Source organism: Ambystoma mexicanum, chromosome 5p (genome assembly GCF_040938575.1).
Source record: "Ambystoma mexicanum isolate Mex_15411 chromosome 5p, UKY_AmexF1_1, whole genome shotgun sequence".
Classification (NCBI taxonomy): domain Eukaryota; kingdom Metazoa; phylum Chordata; class Amphibia; order Caudata; family Ambystomatidae; genus Ambystoma; species Ambystoma mexicanum.
Genome location: NC_090930.1, coordinates 1,188,038,460 through 1,188,061,487, shown reverse-complemented (window position 1 = coordinate 1,188,061,487; position 23,028 = coordinate 1,188,038,460). Strand labels below are relative to the sequence as shown.

The 23,028-nt window shown below is 49.3% G+C and overlaps 1 protein-coding gene across 1 annotated transcript in view; it reads right to left on the bottom strand.

The window, feature by feature from the left end:
• The window catches only part of TERT (telomerase reverse transcriptase), a 679,541-nt gene that overhangs the window by 442,286 nt on the left and 214,227 nt on the right, over positions 1–23,028 (bottom strand). Inside the window, exon 5 of the mRNA XM_069613652.1 lies at positions 11,676–11,858. Within this exon, the coding sequence (XP_069469753.1) occupies positions 11,676–11,858 (183 nt within the window). The remainder of the gene's footprint in view (positions 1–11,675; positions 11,859–23,028) is intronic.

The window sequence follows — 23,028 nt, the reverse complement described above, 5'->3', positions numbered from 1 at the left end:
GTATTCAATGTAAGCCTTGTCAATTTCTTTTTCTACTGAGTCCAGAAAGTCTTTATCCGAAATGGCATCCGGATTCCAGTACAGGTTTATGATAATCAGAGATGTTGTCACTAATTTGGTCGTTATAGTGTTCCAGTAGTTCCATTTTATCTGTACTGAGATCATAAGTAATGATGACGTCAGGATGTTTAACAATTCCATTCCTTTTCCATTTCTGATTGCGATTAACAACCCCGAGAAGGGTCTCCCCTTTGGTCCCTTTTTTGCTGTTTCAAAGGCTATATCATATCCGTCTAGGGTGGGCTTTGTAGTCAACCAAGTCTCCTGTAGACACAGGATATCGAAAGAAGGCAAGTCAACATCACTCTGCACTGTAAGGTGCTTAAATCCACGGGTGTTCCACGAGCCTAGTTTGGCTCGTTCGATGTTTGTTCCTCTTGTTGAGTCGTCGTAGAGCTTTGTGGAAACGAGTTGCTATTTCTTTTGTGTGGTCAAGGCTTTGGGAAGCCAGGCCCAGAGATTTTGCAAAGGATTTGATTTTTCTTTGTCTTTTCCATCTTTTTGCGATGTTTTCACATTCTGCGTACATGTTCTTTTAATTTGTATTGATGGACCTCTTGTATTTCTTTCGTATTTTGTTATTGACTCGTTCAATCTTCCTTTATCGTTGGTTATAGATAATCGAGATGTTTCCAGTTTTCTTGCAGCTTCTGGACGAGGACTTCTCTTTTCCACACTAAATGTCTTTTCTGTGTCTAGTGGTAGGGGTTTTATGTTGTTTTTCTGCCCCAATACTTGTTTTTGAATCTTCTTTTCACAAGATCTAGAGTCTTTAGAGGAGTCTGTTCTTTTCCTTAAGTTGCGATAGGAAGAGCTGGCTTTCCAGCGTTCAGATTTGTGTGTAGCTCTGGCTGCTTCGGTTTCACTTAGGTCATATCCTAATTTCATTAGCTGTTTTAGGGAATCACGTAACTTCTGTTTCACTGATGTTGATGAGATGAATAAATATGCAGTTGCTTGACGACCTTCGTGTATTGGTTCCACTAGTAATAAGTCTCTTGATTCCACCGATCTCAATTTAGGGATGCTATGAAGCAGTTCCATTACCGTTCTTCTGTTGAGGATTACATACTCTCGACAGTTTCCAATTTGTTCCAATTTAAAGGCGGGAACACCCCTCCTCGGGTCAGATTTTGGTTTAAAAGTGACCCCACTATCCTCAAGATCTCTTTCCTTTCTATTTGATCTTACGTTTTCTTGACTGTCTTCCCGTCTTTCCTTCTTCCTATATCCGTCACTTGTTTGCTTACTTTTTTCCATTTCCTTGTGTACGGGATTTGCCCCAGTGCCACTATCTAGTTTTGACGCTTTTCTGTGGCTTGGCCGTTGCAGTCTTTGATTTGCATTTTTATCGTCATTATCAGGCGATTTATCTAGGCCCCAGTTTGCCTTTCGGGTCAGCTTCTTGCAACGCTCTTCCAATGAAACGAATGGGAAATAATCTCCTAGATCTATTAGGCCTTGGTCCGAGATCACTTTTGATTGATGTTCACGTGGTGTTTCTCTTTTCTTTTGACACTCCACGAGATCAGAGGCAGATTTTTCACAAGGATGATTTAAGTTTTCGAGGACCTCTTCCATCAAAAGGTCTTCTGTAGATTTTGAGGTGTTTGAGGCCCCCGACGTCTCTATTAGGTCAATACACGCTGATGTCTGGGCCTCCTGGTTTGTTGGAGTTGAACAGTTTAAGTTTGATTCTGAACTTAGTCCACCTTTCTGAGGCTTCGTTCTATCATTAAAGCTTTTTTCCTCCACCGGTAGGCAGAAAACCAGTTGCCTCTCGCTGCTAATAACTGGAACGTTTGTCTGTCTGCGATCCTTGAAAATAGGAAAGTCTTTGTTTATCATGGAATTTAAAGTCTTTGTTGGATGAATCTCTTGATCAAGGCCTGTTGTATGATCTTTTTTCTCATTTATACTGGCTTGGAACCCCTTCTGTCCCTGGCGAGTTCCAGTAGTGCTTTTTTTTTCAATGTCGCTCTGCGACAAGTAGAAGGGTTTGGCCTTGTTTATCGGAAGCCGAACATTCGTGTTTAGCGTTTTTTTCGACCTTTCAGTGGTCTTCGTTTCATTCAATGGTAAGAGAGTTTTACTAGACGCAATATGCAGAGTTTGTGACCCCCTTTCGGTGGTTCCATTAACACAAGATTTTACGTTTTCCTCTGGCAATGTTGGTCGGTGCTGGACGGTGCAGGCCTTTGTTTTTTCTTTTTCTGCTGCAGTGACATAGCCCTCCAAAAACAAACTTTGCGTGCATAGTTGTCAGTAAGGAGCTGTGGTCCTTTAAGGAATCATTTATGGCCTCGTACAATTTTGTGAAGGGCGCCATGGCCACTGCAACTGCACACATCAGCGTTACCATGTCCGTTTTTTTTTCAGATGTTTCCTCTGGCATAGAGTTTTGGCAGGGGCTTCCATCCCTTTCTTTTGCAGGCGTTGTAGTTATAGGTGCATATCGATCTTCAGCCATTGAGATATTCACTTCAGGTATCAAACTTGCAACAATAATGTCATCATTTGTCACAAGGCTCTCGTTGTTTGTCTCATCTTTGTCTTTTTCATTTTGCGTTTCATTTGTTATAAATTTGTGTGCTTCAATGCTGTCCATCAAAACCTCATTTTCTGGGTTTACTAAAGGAGTTTCGTCCAATCGGTATTCCATCCCAGATTTGTTTAAGAGTTCTTGTTCTTCGATTTTGTCCATTTGATCGGAGGTTAGATTACTTTTAGCCTCTAGGCTAGACCCCCGTACAGCTGGAGTTGTGGTAGGTGTCTCAAGCAGCAGATCGTCTGAACTATAGACAACTTCCAGCATATCGCTGTCACTTATTTCACAAATGTTCTCAAATTTTCTCTTGCGGTATTTCCCAAAAAATTCCACTAAGTTTTGTGATGAGAAGATGTTGTTTTCTGGTTTACACTTTTTGTCTGTAGTTTTCAGAGATCGCTTTATGATCCGTTTTACTCTCTGTTTGTCAATGTTATTCGCATCAGCTCCTTTGAACCTTGTAACCTGGCTGGTTTTGCAGGTTTACTTGGGGGGGTAACCGATGGTGAATTTTTTCCCGTATTGTTTTGAGCTGTTTTCAATTTTTTTGGGAGTGGACCGTCTTCTATTTGGGGTATCGGTGGTTTTAAAAACGGCTGTTGGCTCGAGTCCTCACTGGCTTTGTTTTGGTGTTTTTCATTTGAGCCAGATGTTTCGCCTGGTATGTCGAGAGGCCGGAGGCGGATTTCCACCTCCACCTCCACCGGTATGTTTCTCGTTTTGCCCCCAAAATCAGGGGCCTCATCCAAATCCCTCAGCAATTCACGAGCCTCGCAATCCCCACGCAGCTCGCCCCTTGGGGAGCCCTCCTGGGCGTCCGCCCCAGGGGAATCGGCAGCACTCTCCATCCCCTTCGGCCCATGGGTCTCCACCAGAGGGCGCACGGCTACCTCTCGGTCCCAAACAGTCGCTTGGCTCTCGCCTTCTCTCGCTCGCTCCCGCAAGTCCGCCCCTCCCGTCTCCACCGGAACCGACACCGACCGTCCTCCGACGGGCGGCGAAGGGTCCGCGGTCGACCGGGGGCCGCTCTGCGTGTGAGAGGCAACACCCGCGCCATTTCCCACCGGCGAGTCGATGTCTCTCGTGCGGGAAGAGCACTCAGCGCCCTTTGACGCCACTACAGCTTCACTCAGCCGAACAGAGGCCTGCACGTCGGAAGGGTCATGGATATCCTCCAGCACAGGCAAGTTGTAATTTCTGTGTTCCGTCTTGCGATGTGCGGCCAGTGTGACCATAATTGTCTCGCCCCTTGAGTCCTCGCCTCTGGCGCTAGTAGTATTAGTCTGGGCGCCCTGAGCGGGTGGAGGCATATTCTCTGACATCGGCACCTGTTCCTTGACCCAAATAGTTCGGACACGAGCCTCCAAGGCTCCCAGTGCCTACAATTTGGTCATCGTGGTCATGGCAAAGTGTTTCCTCAGTGGTGCATTTCTTTGCCAATATTTCCTTGGTGTTAGTCAAGTTTGTATGTTTTGAATGAGTTGACACTTTCCCAGTACTCAGAGGCAGAAATTTGCCCTCTTCAGCTCGAGTACGGGAACGGGAGCTCCGTTGGTGCAAGTCTTTACCGCACTGCGGCGGGTGAAGCATAGGGGACAAAGTGGCGTCCACGGCGTCCATGACTGCCCAAGACTGCTACTCTGCCGCTACTCCACGGCCGCTCCGCGGAGTCAAGAGGTTTTTAACTGGTCTGGTCCGGTTTGCACTGTAGACACTGTAGACAGATTGTAGAGAAAAGAGCAGCCTGCAGTCACTGCCGAAGACTGCTACTCTGCCGGTACTCCACTATGTATGCAAAGTATTGCTGTTATTTCCTTTCTGTTATATACCAGAAAATTCCCTGTTTGATGACTTGGAATATTGAAGCATATGAATCTACGATACATCCAATGCTGGAGAAGGAGGAGGAGGAGATTACACCAGAAGGAGTGGTTATGAGCAGGAGGATGTGACTACATCAAGAGGTGGTGGTGACAATGTAACAGCAGAGGTGGTTACAGAAGAATGTTGTGGTAAGACTGCCCAAGCTATGTTCGTAGTGTCAGAAACCAAGAGGTGGTGTTTCCATCAAGAGGTGGTAAAGACAGTAAGATGGAGGTGGTGGTTACATGTTACGTCTGTGCCTCTGAAAGAACCAAAGAGTTGGTGAAAACCCTGTCACAAGGCAGGCTTTTTGTGCTGAAAGGATAATAGGGTCACTATACAGTGAGGGCCATGCCATTTAAAGGCATACATGGCAGTCGAGTTTCTGGTGTTTACTGGTAAAAGGCAGATGACATGCATTACTTACCGTAATAGCATTTCTGATGATTGTATGTGCTTAGATTCACATGCTGTGCATATGGTCCGACATCCAGTGGTAACCGTGGAGTATTGCATCTTGTCTTTCGGGGACCGAAAGGGGACGTCGGCATAGGCGTGTCTGTAACACTATCCCTATCGTGACGTGTGTAGTACCCAAAATCCCTCATGCGCCGAGGTCCCTCCGATTGTATTTTTTCTGCCAGGAGGGAGCCCAAGGCTATAGTGAGTGAGTACATAAAGAGAGAAAGTAGTAAGATGTATATGTTCCTTCCACCCCGAGCGGGGCTGTAGAGAGGGCGCGTGTCAATCTAAGCAGATACAATCATCAGAAATGCTATTACGGTAAGTAATGCATGTCTTCTGATGCTTGTTAATCTGCTTAGAATCACATGCTGTGCATAGACTAGCGAGCAGTACCCAGAGTTGGAGGTGGGTTGTGAGAAGGAACAGTAGAGAAAAGATGTCTTGGTACTGCTTGTCCCACCTGATAATCGGACCTAGAATGAGTGTCTAGGCAATAGTGTTTTGTAAAGGTGTGTACAGAACTCCATGTTGCCGCTTTGCAAATGGACTCAAGAGGAACATTTGCAATGAATGCTATGGATGCCCCAGTGCCTTGAGTAGAGTGCGCTTTAGGCTTGAAGGGCAGTTCTCTCTTAGCAAGAGAGAAACATAGTGTGATGCATTTGACAATCCACCTTGAGATAGCTGATTTAGAGACAGGACCCCCTTCTCTACCAGCTGCCACTGAAACGAAGAATTGTTTAGTCTTCCTTAGTGGTTTAGTTCTTTCCAGGTAAAACATGACTGCCCTGTGCACGTCTAGTGGGTGAAAGCTTCTTTCGGCCATGTTAGTAGGGTTCTAGAAGAAAGTGGGTAGTTCGATTGACTGGTTCACATGGAACTTCGAGATAAATGTAGGCACAAACCTGGGATGTGTACGCAGAACTACCTTATCTTTGTGGACTGTAACCAAGGGGTCTAAAACAGAAAGAGCCTGTAGTTCGGTTAACCCTTCTGATAGATGTGATAGCCACTAGGAAGGCTGTTTTATAAGTCAGGTCTTTCAGACTTGCTTTAAGCATAGGCTCGAAGGGAGCTCCAATGAGCCTGGTCAAAACCAAATTCAGATCCCATCCAGGGGCTGGGTGAGATATGGGAGGATACATCCTCTTAACCCCTTCCATAAAGGCTTTAATCACTGGTATTTTCCACCACCATACCTTTTGTTGTGATGTGGTGTAAGCTGACAGAGCAGCCAGGTGTACCTTTAGGGAATTGAAGACTAACCCAGAGTCCAATAGGTGGGTTAGATACAACACAATGTGCGAGGGTGAGCAATCAATGGGATTGACACCTTGGAATTGCACCAGATGACAAATCGTTTCCACTTGCTAGCATAGCAATAACGTGTATTAGGTTTTCTCGCTTCCCTGAGTATGTCCATGCACCTCTGAGGGAGTTGCAGGTGTCAAAACGCTATGATCTCAGGAGCCAGGCTGCTAAGTTCACGGTTTGTGGGCATGGGTGTAGGGTCTCCCCCCTGTCCTGAGACATGTTGTACGGGCAGGGCAGCTTGACTGGTGGGGAGAGGGACATTTCCAACAGGTGAGCGAACCAGGGTTGGCGGGCCCACATGGGGGCCACCAGTATCATGGTAACTGGTTCCTGGTGAATCATGTGCACTATCTTGTTGAGAAGGGGAGTCGGGGGGAAAAGCGTAGACAAATTTCCCCGACCAAGTTATCCAGAGACCGTTCTCCTTCGATCGGTTCTGGGGGTACCTGGAGGCGTAGTCCTGGCAATGAGCGTTCTCCTGAGTAGCGAACAGGTCAATCTCTGGGAAACCCCATCCTGCAAAGACGTTGGACACAATGTCTCCGTGCAGTCGCCATTCGTATTCTTCTGGCAGAGGAAAATCTCTGCTGAGTACGTCTGCCAAAAGATTGAGTTCCCCTGGAACATGTTGGGACAACAAAAACATTTTGTGTTTGAGAGCCCATATCCAAATGTTTTGGGAAAGCTTGGATAGCCGTGGAGAGTGAGTGCCCCCCTGTTTGTTCAGGTAATACATTGCTGTAGTGGTGTGGGTTAGGATCAGCACTGTCTTCCCTTGCAGTGGCACCTGAAAGGCTTTCAATGCTTTGAACACTGCTAGCTCCAGTAAGTTTATATGATTGGACGCTACTTGAGGGGACCACACTCCGTGCGCTGTCTGCTGAAGCAGGTGAGCCTCCCCACCCCGTGAGAGATGCGTCTGTCGTGAGAGTGGCTTCCATTGCAGGGGTGGTGAAGCTCTTCCCCTTCAAGAGGTTTTCTCTTGACCAACACTGCAGAGAGAGAACGAGGGCTGGCGAGACAACTAACAGATCTTCCCATTGTCCGCTGGCCTGACACCACTGGCTGTTGAGTCACTCTTGCATGGGACGCATGCGCAACCGCGCGTGGGGAACCAAGTATATACATGACGCCATCATCCCTAGCAAACGCATGGCCTTGCGTACCGTCACCTCCGGACTGGCTACATATTGAGGAATCTGAGAGAGCATGTTCTGAGCCCTCTTGCTGGAGGGGAAGAAGACCATCTTCCGTCCGAATTAGCGCTCCCAGAAATTGTTTTACTTGACTGGGGACTAAGCTGGATTTCTTTTCGTTGATTGAAAAACCCAGGCTGAAGGAGATCTACTGTTTTTTGGGTGTGTGTCGAACGAGACCCCTGTAATGAGCCAGTCGTCGAGGTAAGGGTAAACTGGGACTGATAGTCTGCACAGGTCTGCTGCTGCCACTGCCAGGACTTTGGTAAACACCCTTGGCGCTGAGGCTATGGCGAAGGGGAGTACCTTGAATCGGTAGTGTTTGTCCTGGATCATGAACCTTATGTATTTCCTGTGCGCTGGCAACATTGAAATATGAAAGTATGCATCTTTCAAGTCCAATGTTGCCATGAAGTCCCCCTGTTTCAGCAATGGGATCACCTCCTGCAGTGTTACCATGCAAAACTTCTGGGGTTTTAAAAACTTGTTCGCTAGGCACAGATCTAGAACAGGACGTTAATCGCCCCTCGACTGGGGTGGCGTGGGAGGGGACCTGGACTAGGTGGTCATACCTGACCAGAGGCTGTGGCTCCTCTGGGTTTGGGGCCTCTGCCTCTACCTTTGCTGCATTTCTGACCCCTTGAGGGGTAGTAAGTGGGGCTTCCAGATGTTTGGTTTGTGTTGAAGTTACCCGTGCTGTAGTTGTTTTGACCAGCACGGGCTTGCGCTCGAAAGGGCCGCCGAGAATTATTACCCCTCCGGGAGGAGGGTTTCTGTGTAATCTGGTGCAAAGACCTTATAGTCTCATGCTAATTCTTGGTTGTCTCCAACGCTTCATCCACCGCTTTCCCGAAGAGGTTAGTCTCCTCAATGGGTTTATTAATGAGGGAGGCCTGAGTCTCAGGTCTAAATCCTGATGTACGCAGCCATGCGTGTCTTTTCAGTAGAGTCCCTTGTACCAGAGACCTGCCTGCAGTTTCTGCAGTGTCCAGGGTGTTCTTGACCACATTTTGGTTGACCAGTCTTCCCTCCGAAACAATGGCGAGAAGCTTTGTCGTGGCAGGTTCAGGAACCTCCTGGAGGCCTTCCTGAAGCAAATGCCATTGGGCATCAGCATAGCTTGCTAATAGAGTAGTATTATTAGCAACCCGAATGGTGTATGCGGCTGCTGACGTGACACGTTTGCCCACGGCATACAACCGCTTAGACTCCTTGTCCAGTGGTGATTCTCCCGTGGCAAGGGGTACCCCTGCCCTCTTTTGAGTGGTAGTCACTACCAGTGAGTACGGGATGGTGTGCCCTTTAATATATAGAGGGTCGGAAGGAGAAGGTCAAAATAATTTTTCGACTCTCAGGTTCTCTGCCCGTGTCTGAGCAGGTGAGACCAATGAGGAAGCTACCCGTCTCTTAACAGAGTTAAGGAGGGGGATTGATTGACTCGCCAGAGGTTTTTCTTTAATAATATCCTCCACGAAATCCTGCTCCGGTAATGCCTCTTTGGTGGCAATTTTGAAGTAATCAGCTGCTTTCTTCAACATGTTGTTGAAAGCCATTTGGTCATCCACAGGGGAGGCCTTGCGAGCCGGGGTGGACGGAGGAGAGTCTAGGCACAAACATCAGTGTCCTGATCTTGCTGTGTCCATGGGTCTTGACCTTCCTGCTGGGTTTCCTCCCAGTTGTCCGTAGTATCCTGTTGATCTTTGTCATAGTTTTCGAGAAAAGAAGCTTCTTCTTCTTCATCATAGATGTCTCTATATGTGTCTATATGGACCACGTCTTCTTGTTGGAAAACATGAGACTGATCTTCCTGAATTTGAAGGTTTGGGTCTACCCGAGCCTTTTTCGGGGGAGGATGATCAGAAGAACTGATAATCTGCTCCAGCCGATCCATACAACCCTCAAATTTTTCTGTAGTCCATTTAGAGGACCCAAACGGGCCTACGCGAGGAGAAACAACGTTCTCCACACTGCAGCGTCGAAAGGAACCTCCGGGGGGTTTCGGAAAGAGGCTCTTGACCATCTACGTAAGCTTCCACGGAATCGGTAGCCAAAGCCGTCAACATTTATTCCGCGGCTTGGCCCATGACCTTAGGCGGAACCGGAGTAAGGCTCACTGCCGCAGCGATCGTTCCGATGCTACTTTCGATAGTCACCGAATCCTCATGAGACAAAGGCTCAGACGATCTGTCGGCAGTTGTAATACCGTCCATGCCACTAGGGGGCCTAGCAGGTTGGTTTTCCCGGTAGAGGCCTAACCGTAGTTTTCTGGCCTGTAGAAGCCTTGGGAACCGTTGAAACGTTGGGCTCCCGCACTTCGATGCGTGCAAATTTCAGAGTAGCGTCCTTAGTTTGTTTCGATTGCCCAGTCGCAAGGCGCTGCTGCGGAGGCGGGGAAGGCTTTGGATCCAAACGATCTGAGGGAACCGGCAAAGTTTTCGGTAGCCCGTTGTAAGATATACAAGCCATGTACCGGATGTGCAGACTGTACAGTAAGTACATCTCATAGCAATAAAAGATGAGGTGTGCAACCCAGAGGTTTTGTTCTAAACTCCGATGACGACTTACCTTCGACAATGATGGCTGGAGTTGATGGGAGCTGTAGTCAAAAACATTTGGAGAGCCTGACATTGTAGATCCTCGATTGTTGTGTGAAGACACCTAATAGTGGCATATTCCGCTATGCAGCAATCATGAATCAGCCTTTGGGAATGGCCATGCTAATTTTGTCCTTTGACGAAACAGATTCAGTGTGTCTTGGAGCTGAGCTTGCAAACAATCACAGACTCTGGTTTTCAACTTTTAGTGTGGCATGGCCCATGGACTTAAAGACCTGTGCAGAAAGAAATTCTGTAGTGCATAATTGTTCCATATTTTTAAGGTTGCGTTAAATGTATATTTGGACATTTCTTTCCTCCCAGCTTGTCCTCCCCCGCAATACATGACTACAGCATTAGGGGGCTGCCAGCAAACATGGATCAGAGAGCTAATCACAGCAACTGCAATTTTTCAGCTGTAAGAATCACAGAAATGGTAGCAATATTATTTATTGCTTTCATGGGACACCCATGTGAATGTACCAGAAGGGAGATCAAAGTCTATGAAGCCTGGCACACAATCGCCCATTAACTAGAGGCTTGTTAAAGGGCATTACCAAGCCGATGGCAGGGGAATGGCTTAAAAGTAGGTTTGAATCCACCCCAAAGCTGTGAGAACAGTCAGAGATTGAGAGGCTAGGGAATTCCAGGGTCAGGCCTGGGGGTAGGATGGAATAGTGAGAAAAAGGGCATGACTACCTCATGTTCTAGTATTCTTTGTACACTGGAGCTTTTACATTGTTTGAACAAAACTGAGTCAATGGGCCTCATTACGACTCTGGCGCTAAGTGGTTAACGACGCTGAAAAAGGCTGCGGCGCCGTTAACCACTTCGCGCCTTACTACGAGGTCCCTTTGCGGGACCTGACCTTACCGGCTGGTCCAAACCAGCCGTTAAAGTAGGGACCCGCAAAGGGACCTTCGCAGTAAGTATGGTACCGCAATTTGCGATACCGTACTTCGCGCCTTCGCCAATCCCATTATGCCCTATGGGCCAAAAATGGGAATGGGGAAGGGCCATGGGGAAATGGGGAAATACCGCCCCGCCAACCTTGGAATGGGGCAGTATTTACCCATTTCACCATGGCGATACGTTACGATACCGGCACCAACCATGGTGCTAATAGCGCCATGGTTTAGCGCCGGTATCGTAATGAGGGCCCATGTGTTGTTCTTCGCAACTCCAGATAATCAGGCATTAGATGATCAGGGTGGTAAATCTTTGTTGGAATCATGTTGACGTCTGGGGCTTTTGCCTTTGCAAATAACTTGAATGGGTCTTCCAAGTTCTTAGTTGAAAAGAGAATATTAGCTTTTTTGATGGAGAAAGATTAAACTTTTATGGGTATACTTGCAATAAAAAACAATGGGAAACACGATCAGAAAAATGTAATTGCTTTAAGGCATATGTGATCAGAGGTGCGAAGGGCAAATGTTTAGTGTTTTTGATGAGACTTCATGTTTAGGCAATAACTATGATGAAGTAGTCTTCTGTTTGCCAGCGTTTCTTGTTATAAAATATAATCACAACAAATATTACATTTCTTGAACCCAAAACATTTTGAATCGAGGCACACCAGTTTTAATGTATTTTTTACAGTTTGACGTTAGAGTCAAATTCAGCAAATAGCCATACCTTCACAAAATAATACTGCTTTTCTTTAGAATTTGATTCCAAAACCTTGAGTACAAACTGCCTCCAAGCCTTGTATATGCCATCCAGCCCAAAAACAGAGGCACCCAATAGATTTGGATTTCTTGTTCGCTCATAATTCAGTACACCAAACAGATTTTTAAGTTGAGTGTTGAAATACTGCATCTGAAATCAAGGGAAAGGATTTAACAGATGTAAAAAGAATCTTTCATATTAACAACCGAATCAGATTTATGTAAACTGATCAATCAAAAGAAAATTCTAATAAAACATGCCTCAACTGTAAAGAAAATGCTAATGGAGACAGACAAAAGCTTTATGGGAGCTAGATACACAAGCTGAGCAGTGGTGCATAGGCAATGAAATGTCCCACGAGTGCATGAAAAAGGTGCAGCAAGGTAACAAGGTCCAGCTCCACTGATAAACAGAGACTGGACCAAACGTAAGAGCCTTAGACTTTGGAGTGGAAGTCTTCCCACCAGATGAAGACTGACAACCTTGACTGAGAAAGATCCCCGATGGAACAGACATTTCAGTGGTAGGAGACTGACAGGACCACAGTCACAGCAATAACAGTCCAAGCACCTACCAGCGTGTTCCTGGGGCGGTTTACAAAAAAAAAAAAAGGACAATGAACAGACATCTTAAAACCTCGGATTGGAATATTATACCCCAATTATGGCCAAGATTGTCATGATGGGGCCGGTTCTCGCCTGCCTTACCTCATTCCTTGCAGATCGTACTCAGACTCGCTCCTTTTTTGTCAGCACTTTATTCTATTTTCTGTGGTGTCTCCAAGGGCTCTGCTGTGACACCATTTGCATTTAACATCTAAATGCAGCCTTTGGTGGGACTTGTCCACTCCTTCGTCCTCTGCTGCTACGCTTATGCCGATGACACCCAGATCATCATCCGTCTTGATCTTGACCAGGCTGAGGTTTCATTGTGCCTTAGCCAATGCTTGGCAGCTGTTGGAAGTTGGATAAGCCAGAATTGGCCGAAACAAAGTCCTGGTGGTTGGAGCCCCCCACCCCCATTCTTCACTGTCGACCTCTGCTTTCTGGCCTCTGTCACTGGGTGTTCTTCCTTCACCGGTCACTGCTGCCAGAAATCTGGGTGTCATTTTTTCATCAACACTCTCACTCTCCATGGATGCCCAGGTGGCTGCTATCTGCAGAGCCGGACATTATCATATTTAGATAGTTAGGAAAGTTCTTCCTATGTTTCCTTTTCATATCTGCCCTCCAGTTGTCACGGCCCTCGTGCTGAGCCGCATTGACTACTGCAATACTCTATACCTCGTGCAGCCCAAGGGCCTGATCCATCAATTACAACAACTGTTGCAGAATCTCGCTGCTCGGGTGGCTTGGAATTTTCCCTATGGAAATCATATCAGGCCGGTACTTCGTGCCCTCCACTGGCTTCCGGTGGCAAGACAAACTGAATTTAAATCTCTCTGCCTGGTGCATCTGGCCTTTTATGGCCTAGGAGCCAGTTATCTACAGGACACATTTGTGCACTCTGACTAGACGCTCTCTTCGGTCTTTAGCTTTTAGCTGCCTGTTGACTATCTGTACCCTCCTCCCAGTTAGCCAGAGTGGGTGACTGTACCTTCTCTGTGACAGCAGCCAAACTTTGGAATGCACTGCCTCATTCACTTAGGAAAATGTCTAATCATCTCGAGTTCCAGTATCTCCTGAAGACGCCTCTGTTCTAATCTTTACTTCTTATTTTACCGATGTTATATCCTAGTACCATGATACCTCTGGGTGATAGTGCACTCTATAAATCCTGCTAACCTAACAAATCAGGCAAGCAGGATGAATATGCTGAGGGATCAAGACGCTACTCCTTGGTCATGACAACCCAGAATGGTTATTCTGTTGTGCTTCATGCTATAGGCTTTTATAAAGCACTTTTCTGCCACTCTGTATTGGTGCGATGAAGAATCTGAAAAAAGGGTGGGCTTCATAAATGGAAGAGAAACGCAAGATATGCTTGCTGTTGTGTTGATCCATGTACTTTGAAAGTACCACGTGGCTCTGTTTCTAGTTGGTTTGTATCAAGAACACAGATTGTTGTGTTCAAAAGGGGCATTGGAGCACATAATATGTGCATGTTGGAGAAGGTGTGGGTAATGAATGATAAGGATGGAACAAGTTACTTACCTGTACCTATTGTTCTTCAGCATGGGTGTGGCATGGATTAATGTGCTCATGAATATTCCCCATCATCATGGTGGGAATCCTCGGTATAATAAAAAACGGTTACATGTCTTAATATCGAAATATTTGCTATTGAACACACATATCTTGAATATTTTATATTGAACACTTTTATAGTGAACACACTTGTTTTTTTTCTTATTTTTTTGGGGAGGGGTTGGAGGGAGATCTCCCAACCTTTGTTTCCAACCCCTAAAAGTTACAGGTAAGTACTTGTTCCTTCTCCAGCATGGGGTTCTACATGTATTCACATGCTCATGAATAACTAATACATAGAAGTACAACATTACACAACCACGGGAGGTGCAAAGGCTAAACAGAAGCAGGGAACTCTTACCTTCAGAACAGACAAACCTCAAGCAAACAGGTTGCGTAGCACAGCCTGGCCGTCTCTGGACTCCTCCCTGGAATACCGGTCGATGCAGTAGAACTTTGTGAAGGTGTGCGTGAAACTCCACGTAGCAGCCTTGAAGATGTCTAGCAGGGGCACACCAGCCAAGAACGCTGTTGTTGCAGCAATCACTCTGGTGGAGTGGGCTCTCGAATGGCCGGGCAGCGGTCCGTTTACCAACCGATGACAATGCATAATGCAGCCGGAGAGTTTTCCACAAGAGGAACTTGAGAGGGGCCTGATGAATACGCTTGAAGGGCGCCCCCCCATGAACCTCGTCAGTACCACATTGAGTTCCGACGCCATGGCAGGAGCCTTCACCGGCGAGAAAAAGTCGACGAGACCACAGTGACGATCTCCCTGGTGACCTGGTGAAGCGGAATATAGCCGGCAGATGCACCTTGATAGAAGCGTGTGCCAGGCTGGCCTTGGCCAAGGAAAGCAAGTATCTAAGAATTTGCGGGCCGTGACCCTCAGCGGGGTAATCTTCTGCGACCAGCATCACGTAGCGAAATGCTTCCACTGTGACTGTAGCACTTCAAAGTCGGCGACGCCCTGGCAATGTCGAGGACCTCTCTGCAGTCCGCAGGCAACTCATATCCACCAAATTCTATGGCTGCAGGAGCCAGGCCCTCAGGTTCTGGTGAGATGATCCGGAACTACTAGCAGCTTGACCAGGGGCTACGCTGACAGACTGAGAAGGTACGGATACCAAATCTGCCGGGGCAATGAGCATCATCTTACACGGACACCGAGTGAGTGTGTTGATGATTTGCAGCTGGAGAGGGAACGGAGGGAACGCGTAAAGTAACAATCCTTCCCATGGAAAGTAGAACGCGTCCTGCAGGCTCCTAGGCTGGTGGAACCTGCTGGCAAACTTCCTGCACTGCAGTTTGCTGCTGTCGCAAACAGATCTATCTTGGTCCTGCTCCACTCGGCGAACAGTCGGTCCATATGATCCTGACGAACCTCCCACTTGTGGCAGCACCGCAGTTCCCTGCTCAGTGAGTCTGCGATGGTGTTCTTGACTCCCACCAGATGAAGTGGGATGAGGAAAATCCCCTGTCCGACGGCCCATCGCCACAAGTCCTGCGCCTCCTTGCAGAGTGCCAGGGATCAAGTGCCCCCTTGCTTACTGATGTAAAACATGGTGGTGGGGTTGTCCGTGAAGATCCTCACCACCTTGCCTTTCAGAGACAGGAGTAACGACTTGAGAGCCCAGAACACTTCCCATAGCCTGCAGGATGTTGATATGAAGATCCTTCTCCTCTGGCAACCACAGGCCTCTGGCATGCAGACGTCAAGTGTGCGCTCCACATCCGTCTAGGGAGGCGTCCATGGTGACCATCTCCTGGTAGGGCGAGTTCTGGAATCCTGTGCCTTGGCTGATGTTGGAGCGAACGCCCCACCATACTATCGCCCTCCGGAATTCATCATTGAATAAAATCTTGTCTGTGAAGCTTCCGGACACCTGCATCCAGTGGGCGTCCAGGAATTCCTGGAGGGGCTGCATCTGAAGAACCGGACGAGGTAGATGCAGGACAACATCATGCCCAGCAACAACTTGATCGCCTGCACCGTGACCATCCTCATCGACGACAGCTGCTGCACCTTCCCCAGAATGGCTGATAGCCTCTCCTCCGAGGGAGATGCCAGGCAAGACACTGTATTGAGTCTGGCGCCTAGTAACAGTGCGTTCTGTGATGGCGTCAGACTTTGGATAGTTGCCGGAGAATCCAAGATTTGTTGGTAGCCAGACGGTCACCCCAGTGTGTCCTTGGGCCAGCTACTGTGAGCGGGTGCGAATCACCGAGTCGTTTAGGTATAGGTATACGTGTATACCCTGAAGGCGTAGATGGGCCTCCATTGGTGCCAGGCACTTCGTGAACACTCTGGGGCCGACTTCAAGCCGAATGGTAGGGCCTTGTACTGGTAGTACTGTCCCTACACCAGGAAACAGACATTTTTCGGTGTTTCCTCTTAATGGGGACGTGGGAATAGGCATGCTCCTGGTCCAGCGACCCCCCCCAACCTTCTTTCTGACCAGAAAGTCTCTGGAATAGACTCCGTAGCCCCGGAGTCGCTGCAGATCTAGCTCTAGCACCCCTTTTCGCAGCATGGTCCATACCTCTTCCAGGAGCTGAGGGATGGGCTGCTCCTGACGGGCCACCGCAGGGATCCGCAGACACCTGTGCTGAAACTCCAGGGTATGTCCTTGGTTGAGAGCGTCCAGCACCCATCTGTCGGTGGTGATCTTTCGCTACTCGCTGACAAACCTTGCCAGCTGGCCTCCCACCGGAGTGCACGCATGGGGGGCCAGATATCCTGGACGGTTCAGGCTTGCTTCGGCGCCGCCTTCCTGCGGGTGACAGCGACACGCTCCTCCCCTAACGTAGGCCTTGGAACAGCCTCTGAAGGCCTCCTGAGTCTTGGATCTGGAAGGCTGACGGTACAATGAGGAGATACCTTTGGAAGACCTGCTCGACTTTCCTCTGGAGGAGCGAAAAGAAGAGCAGTGCTGCTGGTGTGCCCAGGGATAGAGCCATCTCTGTATCTGCCTTGATGGCCTGGAGGGACTCGCCAATGACCTTCGCAAATAGGTTATCTCTGTCAAAGGGCATGTCCAGTAACTTCGCTTGGACCTCCTGTCTGAAATTCGTGGCCTTCATCCAGCCTTGGCGACAAAGGCAGACACTGTTGGAGCCTTGGCGACATGCCAGACCCATGCTGGAGAACAACAGTTACAGGTAAGTAACTTGTTGCTTCTCCAGCATGATATGATATGATATGGCATATGTAACGCGCCTATACACAAGTGTTTCAAGGCGCGACAAGGCAGGGAGGGGGGAACAAGGGGAAGACAGACAACGATCCTACTAGGCCAGGTGTCATTCAGACCGCGCAAGTGCAGGGGTAGGGGGAAGGGAAAAAGTGCAAGGGGAAGGGGGAGGGAGGGGGAGTGCAGTACAAATAAGTAGAATAGAAATAAAATATTAAATAAATAGGGCCAGCTTGTGGCAAGTGCATGGTAAGTGCAGACAAGTGCTGGGGGGGGGGGGCTGTAGTGATACAGAGACAGTCCCGCAGTGCAGGGGTTGCCAGGGAGGCAGTGCAAGTGAAGAGTGACTGGGCCCAGGACCGAGGTCGGTGAGAGTGGCCCAGTTGCAGAATCAGTGCAGTGTTGGTGAAGAATTTAGCAGGGGAGAGGGAGAGAGAAAGCAGAAGTGAAGAGGAAGGTTTTGAGGTGCTTCCGGAACCAGAGATGGTTCTCCTCAAGTTTCAGGGAGGCAGGAAGGCTGTTCCAGAGGGAGGCCCCTGCCGCGGAGAGAGATCTACCCCCAGCTCGTTGCTTCGAGAAGCGGCTGACCCTGAGGGAGTTGGAGACGGATGAGCGTAGGGCTCGGGAAGGAAGATATAGGTCAGTCTTGAAGTCCTGTGCGATCTCCCGCACCAGGCGCTGAAAGGGCAGTTTGCGGATGAGCAGCTCGGTAGATTTCTGGTAGCGCCGGATCTCCCTGAGGGCCACGGTGCCCGGCCGGTAGCGGTGAGGTTTCTTGACACCGCCAGTGGCAGGGGCGCTCTTGCGGGCAGCTTTGGTGGCCAGCTGCTTGCGGGGCGCCTTGCCTCTGGTGGACTTGCGGGCGGTCTGCTTCGTACGGGCCATGGCAACCTTGCCTGCGCGACTTGCTTCCCCTCTGCTGACGACGGCGCAATGGTCGGTCATGGGGTCTGGCATGGATTCATATGCTCACGAATAAAGAATACATAGCAGTACATACATAAACAACCACGGGAGGTGGCAAGGCTCAATTTAAGCAATTACTCTTACCTCCGGACCAGGATCACATTCAAGAAAACAGGTTGCGTAGCACTGCGCTTGGCCGACCCTGCACTCCTCTCTGGAATCCCTGTCGACGCAGTAGTATCTTGTGAAGGTGTGCGTAGACCCCCACGTGGCAGCCCTGCAGATGTCCAACAGGGGCATACCAGAGAGGAACACCGTCGTCGCAGCGATCGCTCTGGTGGAATGGGCCAACCAGTGACAGTGCGTGATACAGTCAGAGAGCCACCTGGAAATGGAAGCATTGGAAAAAGCTTTACCATGGTTCACAGGACCGAAGTTCATGAAAAGTTGAGGCGTCTTCTGGAAACTCTTCATGAGTGCCACATAGAACTTCAGAGCACGCGCCACATCCAGTGAGTGCAAAGTCCTTTCGCCCGGCAACGAAGGTGTTGGAAAAAACACAGGCAACACCAAAAGTTTGTTGAGGTGGAATTCTGACAACCTTTGGCATGAAGGAAGGAGTGCATCCGCAGCACCACCCTCGTATCGTGCAAAGTCAGATAAGGCTGCTTGCAGGACAGGGTCTGAATCTCACCTACCCTCCTGGCAGAGGTAATGTCCACGAGAAAAGCTGTTTTCCACAAAAGGAACTTGAGAGGAGCTTGATGCATAGGCTCGAAAGAGCCCCCCCCCCGATGAGCCTCGTCAGTACCACGTTGAGTTCCCACGCCGGGGCAGGCACCTTCACCGGTGGGAATGATCAAAACAGTCCTTTCAGGAACTCCTTGACTAGACGTTGTGACCTAAGAGAAGACCGTTGCAGAGATCTGGTGTAGCAGAGGAGAGCCGCCAGATGCACTTTGATGGAGCGTGGCCGAAGACAACAAGTACGGAAGTATCTGGGGGGCTGTGACCCTCAAAAGGTTGAACTTCTGCATCCGGCGCCAAGTTGCAAAACGCTTCCACTTGTGCCTGTAGCACTTAAGAGTCGACAATGCTTTGGCCCTGGCAAGGACCTCCCTGCAGTTTGCCGGTAGCTGGTACCCACTGAACTCTTAAGGCTGCAGGAGCCAGGCCTTCAGGTTCAGGGATCCTGGGTCGTGATGGAGGATTTCGCCTCCTTCTCTGGTGAGCAGATCTGCAACCACTGGCAGCTTGACTGGAGGTGACATCAAGAGGCTCATAAGGTCCGGGTACCGAATCTGTTTTGGCCACGCTGGGGTGACGGGGGGTCATCCTGAATCGCCACTGTTTGAGTTGATTGATGACTCTCAGCAGAAGAGGCAACAGCGGGAACAGGTACAGGAACAGGACTTCCCATTTGAAGGAGAATGCGTCCCCCGTGGTCCCCCGCTGGTGGAACCTGCTGGCGAATCTCTGGCACTTGGAGTTTGTCGCTGTCGCAAACAGATCGATCTGGGGTCTGCCCCACCTGAGGAAGTGGTTGTCCACTTGATCCTGCCGACGATCCCACTTGTGCAAGAGCGCAGGTCCCTGCTGAGGAAGTCGGCAATGGTGTTCTTGACTCCCGCCAGGTGAAAAGGAATGAGAAACATCCACTAGGCGACACAAGTCCTCCGCCTCTCTGGAGAGCGCTGGGGATCTGGTACCCCCCTGCTTCCTGATGTAGAACATTGTGGTTGTATTGTCTGTGAAGACCCTCACCACCTTGCCCTTGAGGGACGGAAGGAACGACTTGAGGGCCCAGGACAATGCTCGCAGTTCCAGGACATTGATGTGGAGATCCCGCTCCTCTGGTAGCCCCACACCTCGGACGTGTAGATGACTGGTGTGGGCACTCCCCAGACCTCCAGGGACACGTCCGTGGTGACCGTTTCTTGGTATGGCGGACTCTGGTGCACCCAGCGATGTTGGAGCATACGCCCCACCACCATTCCTCGACAGAACTCGTCGAGCACAATCCTGTCTGAGAAGCTTCCGGACACCTGACCCACCGAGCGTCCAGGAATTCCTGAAGGGGCTGCATCCGCAACCTCTAGAGTCTGATCAGGTAAATACATGACGACATCATGCCGAGCAGCAACTTCATGGTCGGTACCACTGCGATCTTCAGTGCCAACAGCTGTTGCACCTTGCCTAAAATCGCCTGGATGACCCATCTATCCCTTGCAGATGTAGATGGTCGCCACTGGTGCCAGGCACTTCGTAAACACCCTGGGCGCCGACTTCAGTCTGAAGGAGGGGGCCTTCAATTGGTAGTGTTTTCCCTGAACAACGAAGCGCAGGAACTTCCAATGCTTCAGTAAGCGTCCTCTAGCTCCAGCAGCGTCAGGAGCTAGAGGACAAAAATTTAACTTTTCTTTCCGTCGAAAACCACAAAAGAAAGGTACAAATAGAGAGCAAACTCAAAGTGTTTCCAGGTGCCACAAGACAAGATGAGTATGCAGGGTGCTGAGGGGGCATGGGAATCACAAAGTGGAAAAAAACAGAAAAATTGTTAAATTGGCCTTGTGACAATCCTACCATGCAAGTGCTTGACAAGGTGGTAAGTGCAAGAGGGGGATGGGATAGAGGGAGAAGTGCAGGAGTGGGGTACCCCCAGGGAAGAGGAGCGGTCAAGTGCTGGGCAGGCCAAGGTGGCATGTGCCAGGGGAAAAGGGGGAAGGGAGAATGAGTGGGGTGGACAGGGAGGACCAAGTTGGGCTAGTATAGGAAAGGGAGTGCGAGGGCAAATGCAGGAAAATGATGCCGAGGGGACTGCTAGAGGGTGGTCTGGACCCTGTAAGATTCTGAAGAGACCAGGTCCCAGTTGCAGAGGGAGAGTTAGCATGGGAGGGGGAGAGGGAAAGAAGAGGAGAAAAGGGAATTCTTGAGTAGTTTCCGGAACGTAAGAAGATCCGGCTCAAGTCTGAAGGGGTGGGCAGGCTGTTCCAGAGGGAAAAGCCAGCCCAGGAAAGGAGTCTACCTCCTACTCTCTGTTTGGAGAAACGTTTGACCCGCAAAGAGTTGAAGCTAGAGGACTGAAGGACTCTGGCCGGCGGTATTTAGGCAGGCAAAGCTGGATGTAAAGAGGTCCCAGGCCCCAGAGAGCCTTGTGGATGATGCAAAGGTTCTTGAATTTGATTCTTGCGATCACCAGTAGTCAATGGAGAGATTTTAGGGCTGGAGATATGCAATCCTTGGCTTGAGGCCAAGGATAAGTCTTGCAGCCCTATTCTGGATTAGTTCAAGTGAGTGAAGGGAGGAAAGAGGCAGATTGAGGAACAGACTATTGCTGTAGTATAGCCTAGAGAGAACCAGGGCTCTGGAGACTTTGAGCTTCTGGTGGAAGGTGAGGAAAGGTAGAATGCCCCTGAGAAGGTGGAGCTGATAGTTGGACTTCTTGGCAAAGTCTATTATATGTAGAGAGAAAGAGCGAGAGGAGTCAAAGATGATCACACATTTTTTTGCCTCACAGGTGGGTGAGGGGATGGGATGGGAGGGGACCCAAGGAGTCTGGCCAGAGAGTAGGGGAAAACAACGAGCAGGCATCCCAATGTGAAGGATCTCTGTCTTACTGGCATTAAGGCAGAGATCACTGGCAGAGCACCATACCTAAAAAGCAGTCAGACAGTCAGGTATGAGGGAGGAGGTAGAGGATGGCAGCTTGAAGGAGAGTTGTGTGTTGTCTGCATAACACTGGATTTGAGGGCAGAAAATGGAGATCAGGTGGTACCAGGCATTTGTTGAAGAGCAATGGCAGTAGGATAGAGCCCTAAGGGACACAACAGGAAGAGAGTGTGGCGAAGGAAAGAATGGGACCCATTTGGAATTGGAAAGGTCTGTTTGAAAGGAAGGAGGTGAGCAACACCAATGGCCTGTCTGAGATGCCTAGGGAATCGTGGAGACGGTTTATGAGGATGGAGTGGTTGACTGTGTCAAAGGCAGAAGAAAGATCAAGGAGGATCAGAACAGAGGGAGCGTTAGAGTCTGTGTTATAGTCCATGTTAGAGAGTAGGTCTTCACAGGTGTTCAGGAGAGCAGTTTCCGTGCCTCTGGCTGCCCTAAAACCGGACTAGTGGTCATGGAGGCAGTCAACCACTTCGATGTGGAGAGTTAGTTGGGGGATGACAAGCTTCTCCAACAGTTAGCCAGGCAAGAAGGGTCTGCAGGTAACGTTTTTAGGAGAGGATGCACAAGAGTGCTTTAGGGGTTGAGGGAAGGAGCCAGAGGTGAATGAGTGGTTGTAGAGGTCAGCCAAGGCTGGGTAGAGAGAGGTGATGTTGTCCTTGATGGTTCTGGAGCAGCAGGGGAGCATATGTTTAGAGGAGACTTTCATAGAACGGACCACTCTAGAGATCTCATCAGCTGCAATGGGAGAGAAAGAGGAGAGTATTGGGGGGGAGCTCTAGGGGGTGGGAGCAGATGACAGATAGAACAGGATGCCCAGAGGTTTGGAGGAAAAGTGGGCGACCAGTGCAGAGCAGAGGCCTGGGAGGGAGTAGGAGAGGAGCAATGAGGAGGAGACTGCAGTAGGAATGGCAAGTTCCATGCAGATTTCAAAGAGTTCAGCCATGTTATTGGTGGCTCCAGAGATACGAGCTTGGACATGAGCCCTCTTCTTGGAGTGGATGGAGAGATGATATTGCCTTTGGAATTGGCAGCAGGCCAGTTTGTTAGTGGATTAGCTAGATGTCAGCCACTTCCGCCCTACAGCTTTGCACTTGCGTTTCATAGTGGCAAAGTCAGAGTCAAACCAATAGTTTCATTTGGAGGCAGGCTTCACGCGGTCATGAATTAGAAGGGGAGTCAAAGGAAGAGGGAGGAGGAGGAGGAGGGATGAAGGAAGAGGCAAATGCAGCGACTGACACACACTTCATCGGTCGAATGACAGAGAAAGGGACTGGCAGTGCGGGCAGAGGCATCATCAGGGGACAGCGGAGGTCAAGGTGGAAAGAGAGGAGAGTGTTCAGACCACGAGAGAGGAGTAATAAG